This window comes from Ochotona curzoniae, unplaced genomic scaffold (assembly GCF_017591425.1).
Source record: "Ochotona curzoniae isolate NIBS_2020 unplaced genomic scaffold, NIBS_Ocur_1.0 contig_2404, whole genome shotgun sequence".
Classification (NCBI taxonomy): Eukaryota; Metazoa; Chordata; class Mammalia; order Lagomorpha; family Ochotonidae; genus Ochotona; species Ochotona curzoniae.
In genome coordinates this window covers 11,836,862-11,849,476 of record NW_024465451.1, presented here as the reverse complement: position 1 = coordinate 11,849,476, position 12,615 = coordinate 11,836,862, and the positions used below count along the sequence as shown (strand labels likewise).

The 12,615-nt window shown below is 44.5% G+C and overlaps 1 protein-coding gene across 1 annotated transcript in view; it reads right to left on the bottom strand.

The window, feature by feature from the left end:
* The window catches only part of CCDC30 (coiled-coil domain containing 30), a 62,759-nt gene that overhangs the window by 14,270 nt on the left and 35,874 nt on the right, over positions 1–12,615 (bottom strand). Inside the window, exons 9-10 of the mRNA XM_040974312.1 lie at positions 9,635–9,797; positions 2,673–2,785 (exon numbers count right to left, since the gene is read on the bottom strand). Coding sequence (XP_040830246.1) covers positions 2,673–2,785; positions 9,635–9,797 — 276 coding nt within the window. The remainder of the gene's footprint in view (positions 1–2,672; positions 2,786–9,634; positions 9,798–12,615) is intronic.

The following is a 12,615-nucleotide window of genomic DNA, read 5'->3' as shown; positions in this document are numbered from 1 at the left end:
AGTAGGTGGGTGAGGACAATATGTTAAAGATGCTGGAGCAGCAAAACACAAGCTCGGCCTTCCGACACACTAAGCCGCCACACCAGTCTTGGATGGATCTGCCTACACTGTTAAGTAAGGCACGTGTCACAAGGCACTTGTTTTGAAGCCATTCTTCTCCAGGGTCTCTGTTACAAGCCCTCAGCCTGCAGCTTAATTAATGGAGTTGGCTGCATTCATCAAACCGCCCTGGACCCATTCAGTTCTGCAGCCTACGTAATGAAAGGCACATACTCTTCAAGACTGCCCACCATCACCACTGTTGTGACTTGGATCTTTGTAAGGAGCTATTTGCATCTCATCAATGTTCTCATTTTCCCTTTTACTAGGAACGCTTGGGGAAAGATTTTACTGACTTTCATTGCCCTCTGGTCTGGAGCTTTCTAGCTGTAACATCTGGTGGTGTACAATTTGCTTGTCATTCCCTGGGTTGCTGGGCTATTCACAGTGAAGCGCATGCACTTCTTGGAATGTCTATTGCCTGTGCTGTACTAGGACACTAAAAACCAACTGTCTCACTTCAGATGCCAAGCAGCTGCCATGGCCTCTCATTCTGCTATTTGGATTACTAAAAATTAAATGTATTCTTCAAGGAAAGAAGATAAATTATAGAAAAAGTCTGGAAAACAGCCAACTTCTAATATGATCAGTATTCTATTGCTGCATTTCTTTCTAGTCTTTAAAACATGTTTAAATTTCTTTTTATTTATTTGAAAGGCATGCGCAGATGCACATGAGGGACATGCCAGCCAGCTCCTCTAGGCCAGTAGAAGATGTTGAGTGCCTCATTAGAGCATGGAAAGCAGAATAGGTTAGACAGTTCTCCTGGCCAAGCTTTGCAGCATGTTCCTGGGTCTGCAGATGCACTAATGTGGATTTTGTCAACCAACAGATCTTGGAAAGATTTTCTCAACCCTGGGGCCCGGCAGCGTGGCCTAATGGCTGAAGTCCTCATTTTGAATGTGCCGGGATCCCATATGGACTCCGGTTCTAATCCCTGCAGCTCCACTTGCCATCCAGCTCCCTGCTGGTGGCCTGGGAAAGCAGTCGAGGACTGACTCCTGGCTCCAGATCAGCACAGCACCGGCTGTTGCAGTCACTTGGGGAGTGAATCATCGGACTGAAGATCTTCCTCTCTGTCTCTCCTCATCTCTGTGTATCTGACTTTGTAACTTTGTAATGAAAATAAATAAATCTTCAAAAAAAAAAAAGATTTTCTCAACCCTGGAGCAACAAAAATAATAACATCTCAGAATTGTCAAAACCACTCCAGTAGTACTCTTGGAACACACGTCCCTAAATCGTAGTCTCCAAACTGTCATCAAATGACTGCCTATCCCTGGGTGCTGATGTAGTTTGATAGCAACAAGTGGTCCCCACCCATCTTCTCCTGTAGACAAGGAAGTAGGAAAAGAAAACAAAAAAACAAAACCCAGACATATCTGTCCCACTCACCTTCCCTGAACCTGGCCCTCCCCACCCTAATCAAAGGCCCGCTGGGTGTGCATCCCTCTCAACTATGTAAACAGTATTATGAAAAAAAAATTTTTAAATGTTTAAAAGCCACACAGCTATTTTCTGACAGAACCAGGCTCCCTCTCTTAACCACAGGGCTATACTTGAGAAGGGAAGGAACTGGGCCCACTGTGGTAACCTAGTGGCTAAAAGTCCTCCTTGCCTTAAGATTACCAAGATCCCATATGGGTGCTGGTTCTAATCCTGGTGGCCCTGTTTCCCATCCAGTTGTCTGCTTGTGCCCTGGGAAAGCAGTCAAGGACGGGCCAAAGCTTTGGGACCCTGCACCCACATGGGAAACTTGGAGGAAGTTCCAGGCTCCTGGCTTCGGATTAGCTCAACTCCAGCCATTGTGGTCCTTTGGGGAGTGAATCATCGGGCGGAAGATCTTCCTCTCTGTATATCTAACTTTCCAATAAAACTGAATAAATCTTAAAAAAGAAAAAAAAAAGGAGAGAAAGAGAGTGGAAGGAGCTGGGTGGCACAATGACGCAGGGAATGGTAGAAAGAATGGAAGTTTAGGAACATACTTTCTACTCAGTGTCAGGGACCATGGTGGAAAGATGAGCAAGCCCATGGCCCATTCCCTGGATGGGCCTCTAGCCAGTCTGGTGAGGAAGACAGCAAATGAAACACATTATTTCAAAGCACCGCAGTAAATTCTGCAGACACAGAAGCAGGTACAAAGCACTGCAGGGATATGAGGACTGCACCCAGCCCAAGCTGGATTTGACAAAACAGGCTGCTTAGAGCAGGTGACCCATCTGAGAATCTTGAGTGGAAAGGGGGAGAACACACTACGGGCTGAGAAGCGTGTGGGAAGGCGAAAGGAGACTGCTGGTAAGCGAGCGGGCTCATGCAGGGACAGGCCAGTGAGCCACCAGGGCTCAGGACACACATGGGAATTCCCCTCTCCCTCCCAAATGGGAGAAGAAACTTGCCCCCTGGTCTCCCTTGGAGAAGTCCTAAGGTTAGAACTTCTGCAAACAGAAAGAAAATTAAGTCAGCCCTCCTCAAGAGTTACATCTGCGAGTATTCTTTGACTTAACCCTCAAGCAGACTCAGCAAAAATGACTCCCCCTGGTTTACCTCCAAGGGGAAACTTGTTTTTTGTTTACCTCACATGGACATCCACCTGCTTCAAAAATTGCCCATATTCTTCACAAAGTGCTTCCTTTTCTTGTTGTAATCCAGAAAGCTTCTCTGACAATTCCTGGTTGTTCTTCATATGCTGGAAAATATTTTTTAAATGTTTGATTTTAAAAAACATTATTAGGAAAAAAAACCAGAAAAAACCTACAAAAATAAATAAAACAAAAACAATTGAAAAATAAAGTTTATTTATTTGAAAGGCAGAATAGGGCCAGCATTGTGGTGTAGCTAGTCAAGCTGCCACCTGCTATGTTGGCAATCCTTATGGGCACTGGTTCCTGTTCCGGCTGCTCCATTCTCATCCAGCTCCCTAGTAATAACCTGGGAAAAGCAGCAAAAGATGGCCTAAGGAACTGGGGCCCTGCCACCCACATGAGAGACCTGGAGAAGCTCTTGGCTCCCACTCCTTGGCAGTTATAAACCATATGGAGAATGAATCAGTAGATGGAAAAATCTTCCTGTTTGTCACTCTGACTTTCAGAATACATACATCTTAATAAATAAAAGCAGATTGCAGAGAGAGATGGAGGAAGAGACACAGAGAGAGAGAGAGAGAGAGATTTTCCATCTGCATGGCCACAATAGCAGGTCTGGGTCAGGCCAAAGCCAGGAATCCCATCGGGGTCTCCCACATGTGTGGCAGGAACCTGAGTCCTTGAGCCATCACCTGTTGTTCCCCTTCGAGGTACATTAAGCTGGATTGGCAATGGAACAGCTGGGACTCAAACTGGCCCTCTGGAATGGCATGAAAGTGTCTCAAGTGGCTTCAAAACATTCTCTACAAACTGAAAGCAATCTCAGACCCAGCACAGTAATCTAGTGGTTAAAGTTCTTACCTTGAATGCACCAGGATCCCATATGGGTGCCGGTTCTAATCCTGGAGGCCCTGCTTCCTATCCAGCTCCTCTTCTGTGGCCTGAGAATGCAGTAGAAGATGGCCCAAAGCCTTGGGATTCTGCACCTGCATGGGAAAACCAGAGGAAGTCTCCCACATAGGTGCAGGATCCCAAAGACTTGGGCCGTCCTCGTCTGCTTTCCCAGGCCACAGACAGGGAGCTGGATGGGAAGTGGAGCTGCTGGGATTAGAACCAGCGCGCATATGGGATCCCGGGGCATTCAAGGTGAGGACCCCAGCCATTAAGCTATTGTGCCGGGCCACACACTGACTTTCTAAACTGAGGAGTGAGGGCTGTTGAGTAAGAAATGTCCAAGAGCCTAGAGTTGCCTTTTGAAATTCTGGAATAAATATACTCTACGTTTGTTCCTTCAACACATTTATCAAAGAACCTTCAGGTCTGTGAGTTTGCAGCAGCGCTCAAATCAGAGTATCTTTGTCTCTTCCAAGTCTTGTCAATCAGGTGCAAAGCTATTAAATGAACATCAATGTGCAGATTTCTGAGTGGACGTAATTTTTCAACTCTTTGGGTAAATATGAAGGGAGCATGACTCCTGGAAATACATGGTAATAGTACATTTAGTTTTTTAAAAACTATCAAGCTGTCCTCCAAACTGGCTGTCCCATTTTGAAGACCCATCAGCAATGATTGACAGTTCTTATGGGTCCACAGTCTTGCCAGCATTTGGCAGTGTCAGTATTTTGGACTTTGGCTGTTCTAATAGACATATGGTGAGATCTCACTGTTGTTTTACACTGTAATTCTCTGATGACAAACTGAGTGGAAATCTTCCTCTAGGTTTAGTATATATATATATATATATATATATATATATATATATATATATATACCACAAATAGATGCTGTTGAATTTCAGCAAGTCCTTTGTATGTGTTTGCCATAGTCTGAATGATGGGTGTTCCAAATTCATGACACAGGGTACTTGCTGTTGAAAGATGATTAGTTCATGGCTGTAGAGTCCTCATGGATAGGAGCAGCAATTTTATTAAAGAGATTGAGGTTGAAGGGAGCGTGCCCAGAGCCTTCCATCCTGGCCATAAAGAAGTAGACCTTCTCCTCTCCAGAAGATGCAGAGATCTTGGAAGCAGAAAGTCCTTCTGCGTCTGGCACAGTGGCCTAGAGGCTAAAGTCCTTGCCTTGAATGTACCAGGATTCCATATGGGCACTGGTTAGTGTTCTGGCAGCCCTGCTTCCCATCCAGCTCCCTGTCTCTGGCCTGGGAAAGCAGTCGAGGATGGCCCAAAGCCTTGGGACCCTGCACCTGCATGGAAGACCTGGAACAGGCTCCAGGCTTCTGGGTTCGGATCAGCTCAGCTCTGGCCATTGCGGCCATTTAGGGAGTGAACCACTGGATAGAGGATCTTCCTCTCTCTCTTCTCCTCTCTGTATATATGACTTTCCAATAAAAATAAACAAATCTTTTAAAAAAGTTTGGTTGAATTGAGGCCAATATTGTGATGTAGTGGGTGAACAGGAAGTAGAGAGATGCTGTGAGTACTTTCCCAGACCACAAGCAGGGAGATGGATGGGAAGTGGGGCTGCCAGGATTAGAACCAGTGGCCAAATGGGATCCCGGCGTGTGCAGGATGAGGACTTTAACCACTACGCTATTGCGCCAGGCCCACCTCTTCCTTCTTTTCTTTTCTTTTCTTTTCTTTTCTTTTCTTTTCTTTTCTTTTCTTTTCTTTTCTTTTCTTTTCTTTTCTTTTCTTTTCTTTTCTTTTCTTTTTTCTCTTTCTTTTTCTTCCTTTCTTTCTTTCTTTTCTTTCTTTCTTCCTAATGCAGATCCCAGTTCCTACTCTATACCCTTTTCATTGCCTCTAAAGACCTTTACCACTTCCTGCTGCTAACAAATTCCCTCCTGTTTTGTTTGTTCTGAGTTTTGTTTCTCCTTCACTTTTTTTTTGTTTTAAATGAACTTGTGTGTGTTTATATATATATAGCCAAAATGAAGTCTTTAGTTGAGATAATTTATATCTATATAAATATATAGATATATATATGAGAGAGGAGTTAGTGGGTAGTAGGCAGTTAGGGTATTCTGGGTCCCCGAGTAAAAGAGAATTTCCCCACCAGGTCTTGGACTCACCAGAGCACGTCTCTTCCAAGGGACGGAGTGCTATTAGCATATCAATTCCCCACCTGAAGTATAGGCCGTCTCCTCTGGCCATTGTGGGAGGGCCTCAGGCTGATCTCTTTATCATTGAAAGGAGAGCAGGAAGAAGTAATACACATCTGCCTAAGGCCTGGAATGTCCTATGTCTGGTATCTCTGTGACCTTTTGTCCCAAGGCCAGGTACCATGGAAATCAGGAATTTTCTTTGTTTATGGAGAAACATCTTTGAGGGAAACCTTTAAAAGGTGCATTCCCCACCATTGATACGGGTTTTGGCTTCTTGTCCTCCTGCCACTATGGCAGAGCACTAGGGTTTTGGGTTCTTCTTCTCTTCCTGCCACTATGGCAGAGGGTTATTCTTCTCCTCCTGTCACTATGGCAGAGGACTAGGGTCTTCTATTTACTCTTCCTCCTGCCACTGTGGCAGGGGGTAAGGGTCCTTTCTATCTCAAAGCCCCCTCCCGTCACTAGGACGGGAGTCTTCTCTTCTCAGCTTTTCTAATAAATCTTGCGTTAAAACTAAACTGTGTCCGCATGAAAATTCTTCTTTCCTGCGAGACAAGAATTTGAGGTTGCTGCCATACTCGGAGTCAAAATTCCTGCAACATATACACACACTCACACTCACACATATTTTTTAAGGGTTCATTTATTTCAATTTATTTGAAAGTCAGAGGTACAGAGAGGGAGAGACAGAGAGAGGGAGAGATCTTCCACCTCTGTTGGTTCACTACCTAAACGGCCGCAATGGCCACAGCTAGGCCAGTCTGAAGCCAGGCAAGAGGAGCCTCTTCTGGGTCTCCCACATGGCTGCAGGAGCCCAAAGCTTTGAGCCACCCTCTGTTGTCCTTAGGCCACTAGCAGGGAGCTGGATAGGAAGCAGAGCAGTCAGGACTTGAACCAGTGTCCGTCAGGGATGCAGATGCTGCAGGCAGAGGGTTAACTGCTTCTGGCTAGTGGCTTTGCTACAACTGACATGGGAGGAATTTTAGAGGCAGCCCTGAGGGAGGGTGTTGGTGACAGATGACATACTTCCTTTGGTTCTTTTTCAGTCTTCTTGTCCTACAGCAGTTTACGAAAATCACACACACTGATATTGTGAGGAGTTACAAGGGCCAATAGCTAGTAGGGTCACATCCTGTTGTAATGGGAAAAGGTACAAAAGGTGCTTTAAAATCTTACAGAATGCTTGCTCAGAAGGTACTTCTAACAAGACAAAAGTGCCTTCCCACCCTCCCGAGTTTATCAGTCACACCCACCCGTTGGCTTTTGTGCAAGCTAGACGGGCTTACAGTTGTGATCTTCTGATGAGGTTTGTCCTCACCCTCTTGTTGATTGTCAGCTGTTGTTCTCACCTGAATTGTGCTTGAAAGACACATTTTCTCTTGCAACTTTTTATTTATTTATTTATATTAGAAAGGCAGATTTGCAGAGAGGAGAGATCTCTCCTGCTGTTTCACTTCCCAAGTAGCTGCAATGGCCACAGCCCAGCCAATCTGGAGCCATCTTTTGCTCCTCCAGGTCTCCCATGTGGGTGAAGGATCCCAAGGCTTTGGGCCATCCTCTACCACTTTCCCAAAGCCCCACAAGCAGGCAGCTGGATGGGAAGTGGAGCAGTCAGGACATGAACTAGCACCCATATGGGATCCCAGAGCTTGAAGGGAAAGATTAGTCAACTGAATTATCATACCAGGCCCCTCAAATTCTTCTTTTATGTGAGACAAGAAATGAGGCTGCTGTCATCTTTTGTGTTGAATTTCCACGCAACAGTATCATAAGTGAAGTATGGAAGCTGGTATTGAGTATGGAGAGAAAAAAACAACTTTGGGATTTTTTTTTCTCCTTTTTCTCTTCTGGCACCAGCTGGCAGGTGAAGGGCAGAGGAAGAGACATTTGTCGAGGCTTCAGGGACAGTGTCTGCAAACCCCCCATTTCACTGTGGGAGGTGGTCTTCCTGTGATTCCTGACCTCAGGGTTCTCTGGAGGCTCGCACCAGTTCTTGCTGGCTCCTGGCCATTTGATTGTTTTGTAGGCATCTTGTTCCCTGTGTTATATCCCTTCTTGCCTGTGTTTGGGCTCAGGACATATCATTCCAGACAAGAGCCAAGGAGACCAGATATGCTACGTGGAAATACACTTTCGCATATTTTGAGTTGGTTGTTCGGAGAAGCAGCAGGCATAGGAACAGGTAGCTTTCTTTCTCTCTCTCTTTTTTTTTTTTTTGGAAAGTTATATCTTAAAGCTTTATTTATATATTATTATCCCCAAGTCACTATTTTTCCTAATCAATAAGTGGAAATTTTAGTTCTTATTTTTTTTAACAACTACATTTCTCCATATGTAACATGTTTATCACTTAGGAAACATGAAAAATAGGTTAGTTGTTTTCTATAAAGCCATAATGAAGTCTTTAGATGAGATCATTAAATGAAAGTAAATAAAGTTAGGGCTAAGTTAATCACTAATGTAAGATAACTTTCAAATGTATAATGCTTATCATTTAAGATTACAAATATAAAGTGAAGGACATTGGTTTCCTTATGCATCAGCCTAATTTTAAAAATAAAACTATACACATTATTGAAATGGTCTCTGGCTACAGATTCACGCATGAATTATAGAGGTCCACCTAGAAGCTTTTGTACCAAAAGAAAACAAATAAGAAGAAAATCTAGAAAGTGAATGTGTCACACTAGAGTACCTAATTAAAAAGATAACGTTTGCAGTTCATTTGGCGTACAGAGTAGGAATGATGTCAGCAGTCTTCATCCATCAGCAAGTAAGTAGGATTTGCAATGGGAAATGTGTAATTATTCTTTTCACATCACCTAAGGCACAGCAAGTGGCTCTGTTGTTAGGTGTCCATCAGGATTCATTCCTCACTTGCATGTATGGTGTCTGTATCCATAGATGTTCCTAGGTAGTAATTCATCATCCCCAAGTCCCCAGAGCTCATTGGTGGGCGGCCTGGGGAGCAAAGATTGTGCTGGCTGCTTAAAAAATAACTGGGGGTGAGCTGCGATCTCCAATCATCAACCAAGATTGGCCGATGAAGTGGAGTTCTGCTCTGCATGCCCAACCTGCGTAGCAAAGATGGTGCTGCTGCTTAAAAAGCAACTGGGGGTGTGCCAGCAATAGGTAGCTTTCTTTTTTTTTTTTTTTAAGATTTATTTATTTTTATTACAAAGCCAGATATACAGAGAGGAGGGGAGAAAGAGAGGAAGATCTTCTGTCCAATGATTCACTCCCCAGGTGACTGCAACGGCCAATGCTGCACCAATCCCGAAGCCAGGAGCCAGGAACCATTTCTGGGGTCTCTCACATGGGTGCAGGGTCCCAAAGCATTGGGCCATCCTCAACTGCTTCCCAGGCCACAAAGAGGGAGCTGGATGGGAAGTGGAGCTGCTGGGATTAGAACCAGCACCCATATGGGATCCCGGCGTGTTCAAGGTGAGGACTTTAGCCGCTAGGCCACGCTGCCGGGCCCAACAGGTAGCTTTCATAAAAGAAATTTATCCTTTAAGGAAATTTCTGTTAGTGAAAGTATTTGTACTGCCAGGGAAAGGTCTGCTCCAGCCAGGCAACTTGTGCGACCAGAGAGAATTCTGTCGGTTCCATGGGACAGCCTAATTGTACCTTTCCTCCCCTCTTCAGGCTGCCACCGTCCATGGTGAACCCCAAGCCCCTCTCCCTCGCTCTAGCTTGGGACAAAGCTGTCTGTCATGCTGTATGTAAGCTTCGAGCCTCTGACCTTCCTTCTCTGGAGCAGCTTCTTTCCTGATTGAAGCCCTGGCTAAACCTAAAGGGTGAAGGGCTGGGCACTCGCTAATAATTGGCTGCCACTCAGGCCCGTAGGAACAGGGAGTCTGTGAGGCATGTCTGTTTCCTGTCTTACCTCTTCAGATTTTCTTCTCTCGTTTTCCAGTTGTTTGAGGAGGGCTTCTTGCTGCTGAATTCTGGATTGTTGCTGGTAACTGGTCATTTCCAGGTGGTTCTCTTTGTCCTGTAAGGTCTTCACTTGCCTTTGGAGCTCACTGACATTCTGATCTAGGAGTTTCCTGAAGGCAGTAAATGCACATTATTAAGTCACACTGTGAATACCAAATTCTTGCAAATGAAGTTCAGAATTCACATTTTATGCTTCCATAGGAAACGTTTTTACTTAATTAGATAGGGTATGTGTCCACAGCATAAAGGGAAGAGAAAAAAAGGTGGGGCTGCTGGGATTAGAACTGGTGCCCATGTGGGATTCCTGTGCATTCAAAGTGAGGATTTTAGCCATTAGGCTTCCGTGTCAGGCCCTAGGGGAAGCCTTCTTCAGCATCCTGGCTCCACAGGTGCCTGCTATGTGCCACCACCAAAGCCTCCTTCAAAATAACGCTCGTCACACTGAGTGGCAGTTCCCAGTCTAAGCACACAGATATTCAATGAAGCATTATTTAACCTGGCAAAAATGTTTAAAAAACATATTACATGGGTCCAGCCTGGTGGCCTAGTGGCTAAAGTCCTTGCCTTCAATGAGCTGGAATCCCATATGGGCACTGGTTCTAATCCTGTCAGCCCTACTTTCCATCCAGCTCCCTGCTTGTGGTTTGGGAAAGCAGTCGAGGATGGCTCAAAGCCTTGGGACTCTGCACCCACGTGGGGGAGACCTGGAAGAAGCTCCTGGCTCCTGGCTTTGGATAAGCTTATATCTGGCTGTTGCAGTCACTTGGGAAGTCTCTTCTTCTCTCTGTTTATCTGACTTACGAATAAAAATAAACTTTAAAAAATATTACATAACTTACATCTGTGCAATAGAATTGTATGTAACTGCTTAAAAGATACCATATTATAAAACTAAAAATCAAAAACAATTTGATGGGAAAATTACAAATGTTTGGAAATAAATACACTTCAAATCATGTATGAACTTTTTTTTAGACTATTGCAAAAGTTTATTAAAAAAACAAACCAAAAAATCCATGAAAATGTACATGTCCCAACTTTCACATCACACAATAGCAAGACCGGTTCTTCCGGAGAGGGGATCGGGATTTCTCTGCCGAACACTCATTATACTCGTTCCAAGGCTTCTAACATGATGATACTATTTCCTCATATTACCATCATGTATGAATCTTATATAAAGTTTCATGATTAATTAGACATATTTTGAACTAAATGAAAATGAAGATACAGCTTATAGCATTTGTGGGATACAGTAAAAAGTGGGAACCTTGACATATTAGATGCATATATTATAAAGAAGAAACATTTCAAATTAATCCTTCTAACTCCTATCTCAGGTAACTAGAGAAAGAAGAGCATAAACTTCTACAATTGCTTAAGAACCAAACTCCTGTAGGGAATCTCTTATTAAATACATGCCTGGGGGTCTGACATTGTTGCATGGCAGGTTAAACTGCTGCCTGTGATATAGCACATCCCACATGGACATGCTAGTTTGAGTCCAGCTGCTCTGTTTCCGATCCAGCTCTCTGCTAATGTGCCTGTGTAGGAAGCATAAGGCAGCCCAAGTGTCGGAGCCCTTGGCAACTACGTGGGAGATTAGGATGGAATTTCTGGCCTCTGGCTGTTGCAGCCATGTGGGGGAATGAACCAGCAGAGCTTTCCCTTCTGTCTCTCTCTGTGTCTCAGTCATTCGACCTTTCAAATAAAAGAAATAAGTCTTACACATATAAAATTATAAAAGAGTATATGTATAGACATTAGGTTGGGCAGAGCGAGCTGCGGGCCTGAGGCAGAGTGAGTCCAGGATGGGTCCTCAGGGCCTTATGTCCTCAGGAATGAATGGAGTGTTCTACAGGAACCACTCAGGCCTTGTGTCATTCCACTGGGAGGTGCACCCTGAGCTACAGACCACTTGCTCCAGGTCACACGCATGTACAAATTGAGGAGCTGCTGCCTTCTTCCACCCCCCTGCCTAAGGTGTATGAAAGTCCAGTCCTGTATACCCTGGACGGCCATCTCTGCCAACGAGCAGCCAGTAAAACAACTGCCTAAGCTAAAAAAGTTTCTCTTTCCTTCCTCTCAGTCATCCCTGAACCTAACTATATGTAACATAGATATACACACACTTCTTACTGCTTCTAGATCTCTCACTGAATCTTGACTATTACAAGTCAGGATATATAAAATGCCTTTGTAATAGCAAGAAACTGGGGAAAATGTAAATGTCCAATGTATGGGATTTATTAAATAGATTAGAGGGGGCAGGGCTTTGGGCCAGAAGTTAGGACGCCGGTTGGGATGCCTGCGTCCCACATGGGAATATCTGAGTTCAGTAGTTGGCTGTAGCCCCTAATTTCAGCTTCTCACCAATACAAATCCCTAGGGTATGCTGGGGGCTCAAGCGGTTGAAATGGAAGACTTGGATTGAATTTCCGGCTCTGTTATCGGTCCAGCCCAGGTTGTTTTAGGCATGTGCAGAGTGACTTAGCAGATGAGAGTTCTGTCTTTCTAACAAACAAGCAAAAATTTAAAAACTGCAAATTGTGGGCCTGGTGTGATAGTGTAGTGGTTAAGGTCCTTGCCATGCATGCCAGGATCCCATATGGGTGCTGGTTCTAATCCCAGCAGCCCTGCTTCCCATCCAGCTCCTTGCCTGTGGTCTGGGAAAGCAGTCAAGGATGGCCCAAAGCCTTGGGACCCTGCACCCGTGTGGGAGACCCGGAAGAGCTCCTGGCTCCTGGCTTCAGATTGGCTCAGCTCCAGCTGTTGTGGCCACTTGGGGAGTGAATCATCGGATGGAAGATCTTCCTCTCTCTCTCTCCTATTCTCTGTATATTTGACTTTGCAATAAAAATAAATAAATCTTAAAAAAAGAAAAAAACCCAGTAAATTGTGATAAACTATTAAAATGACATCACAGAA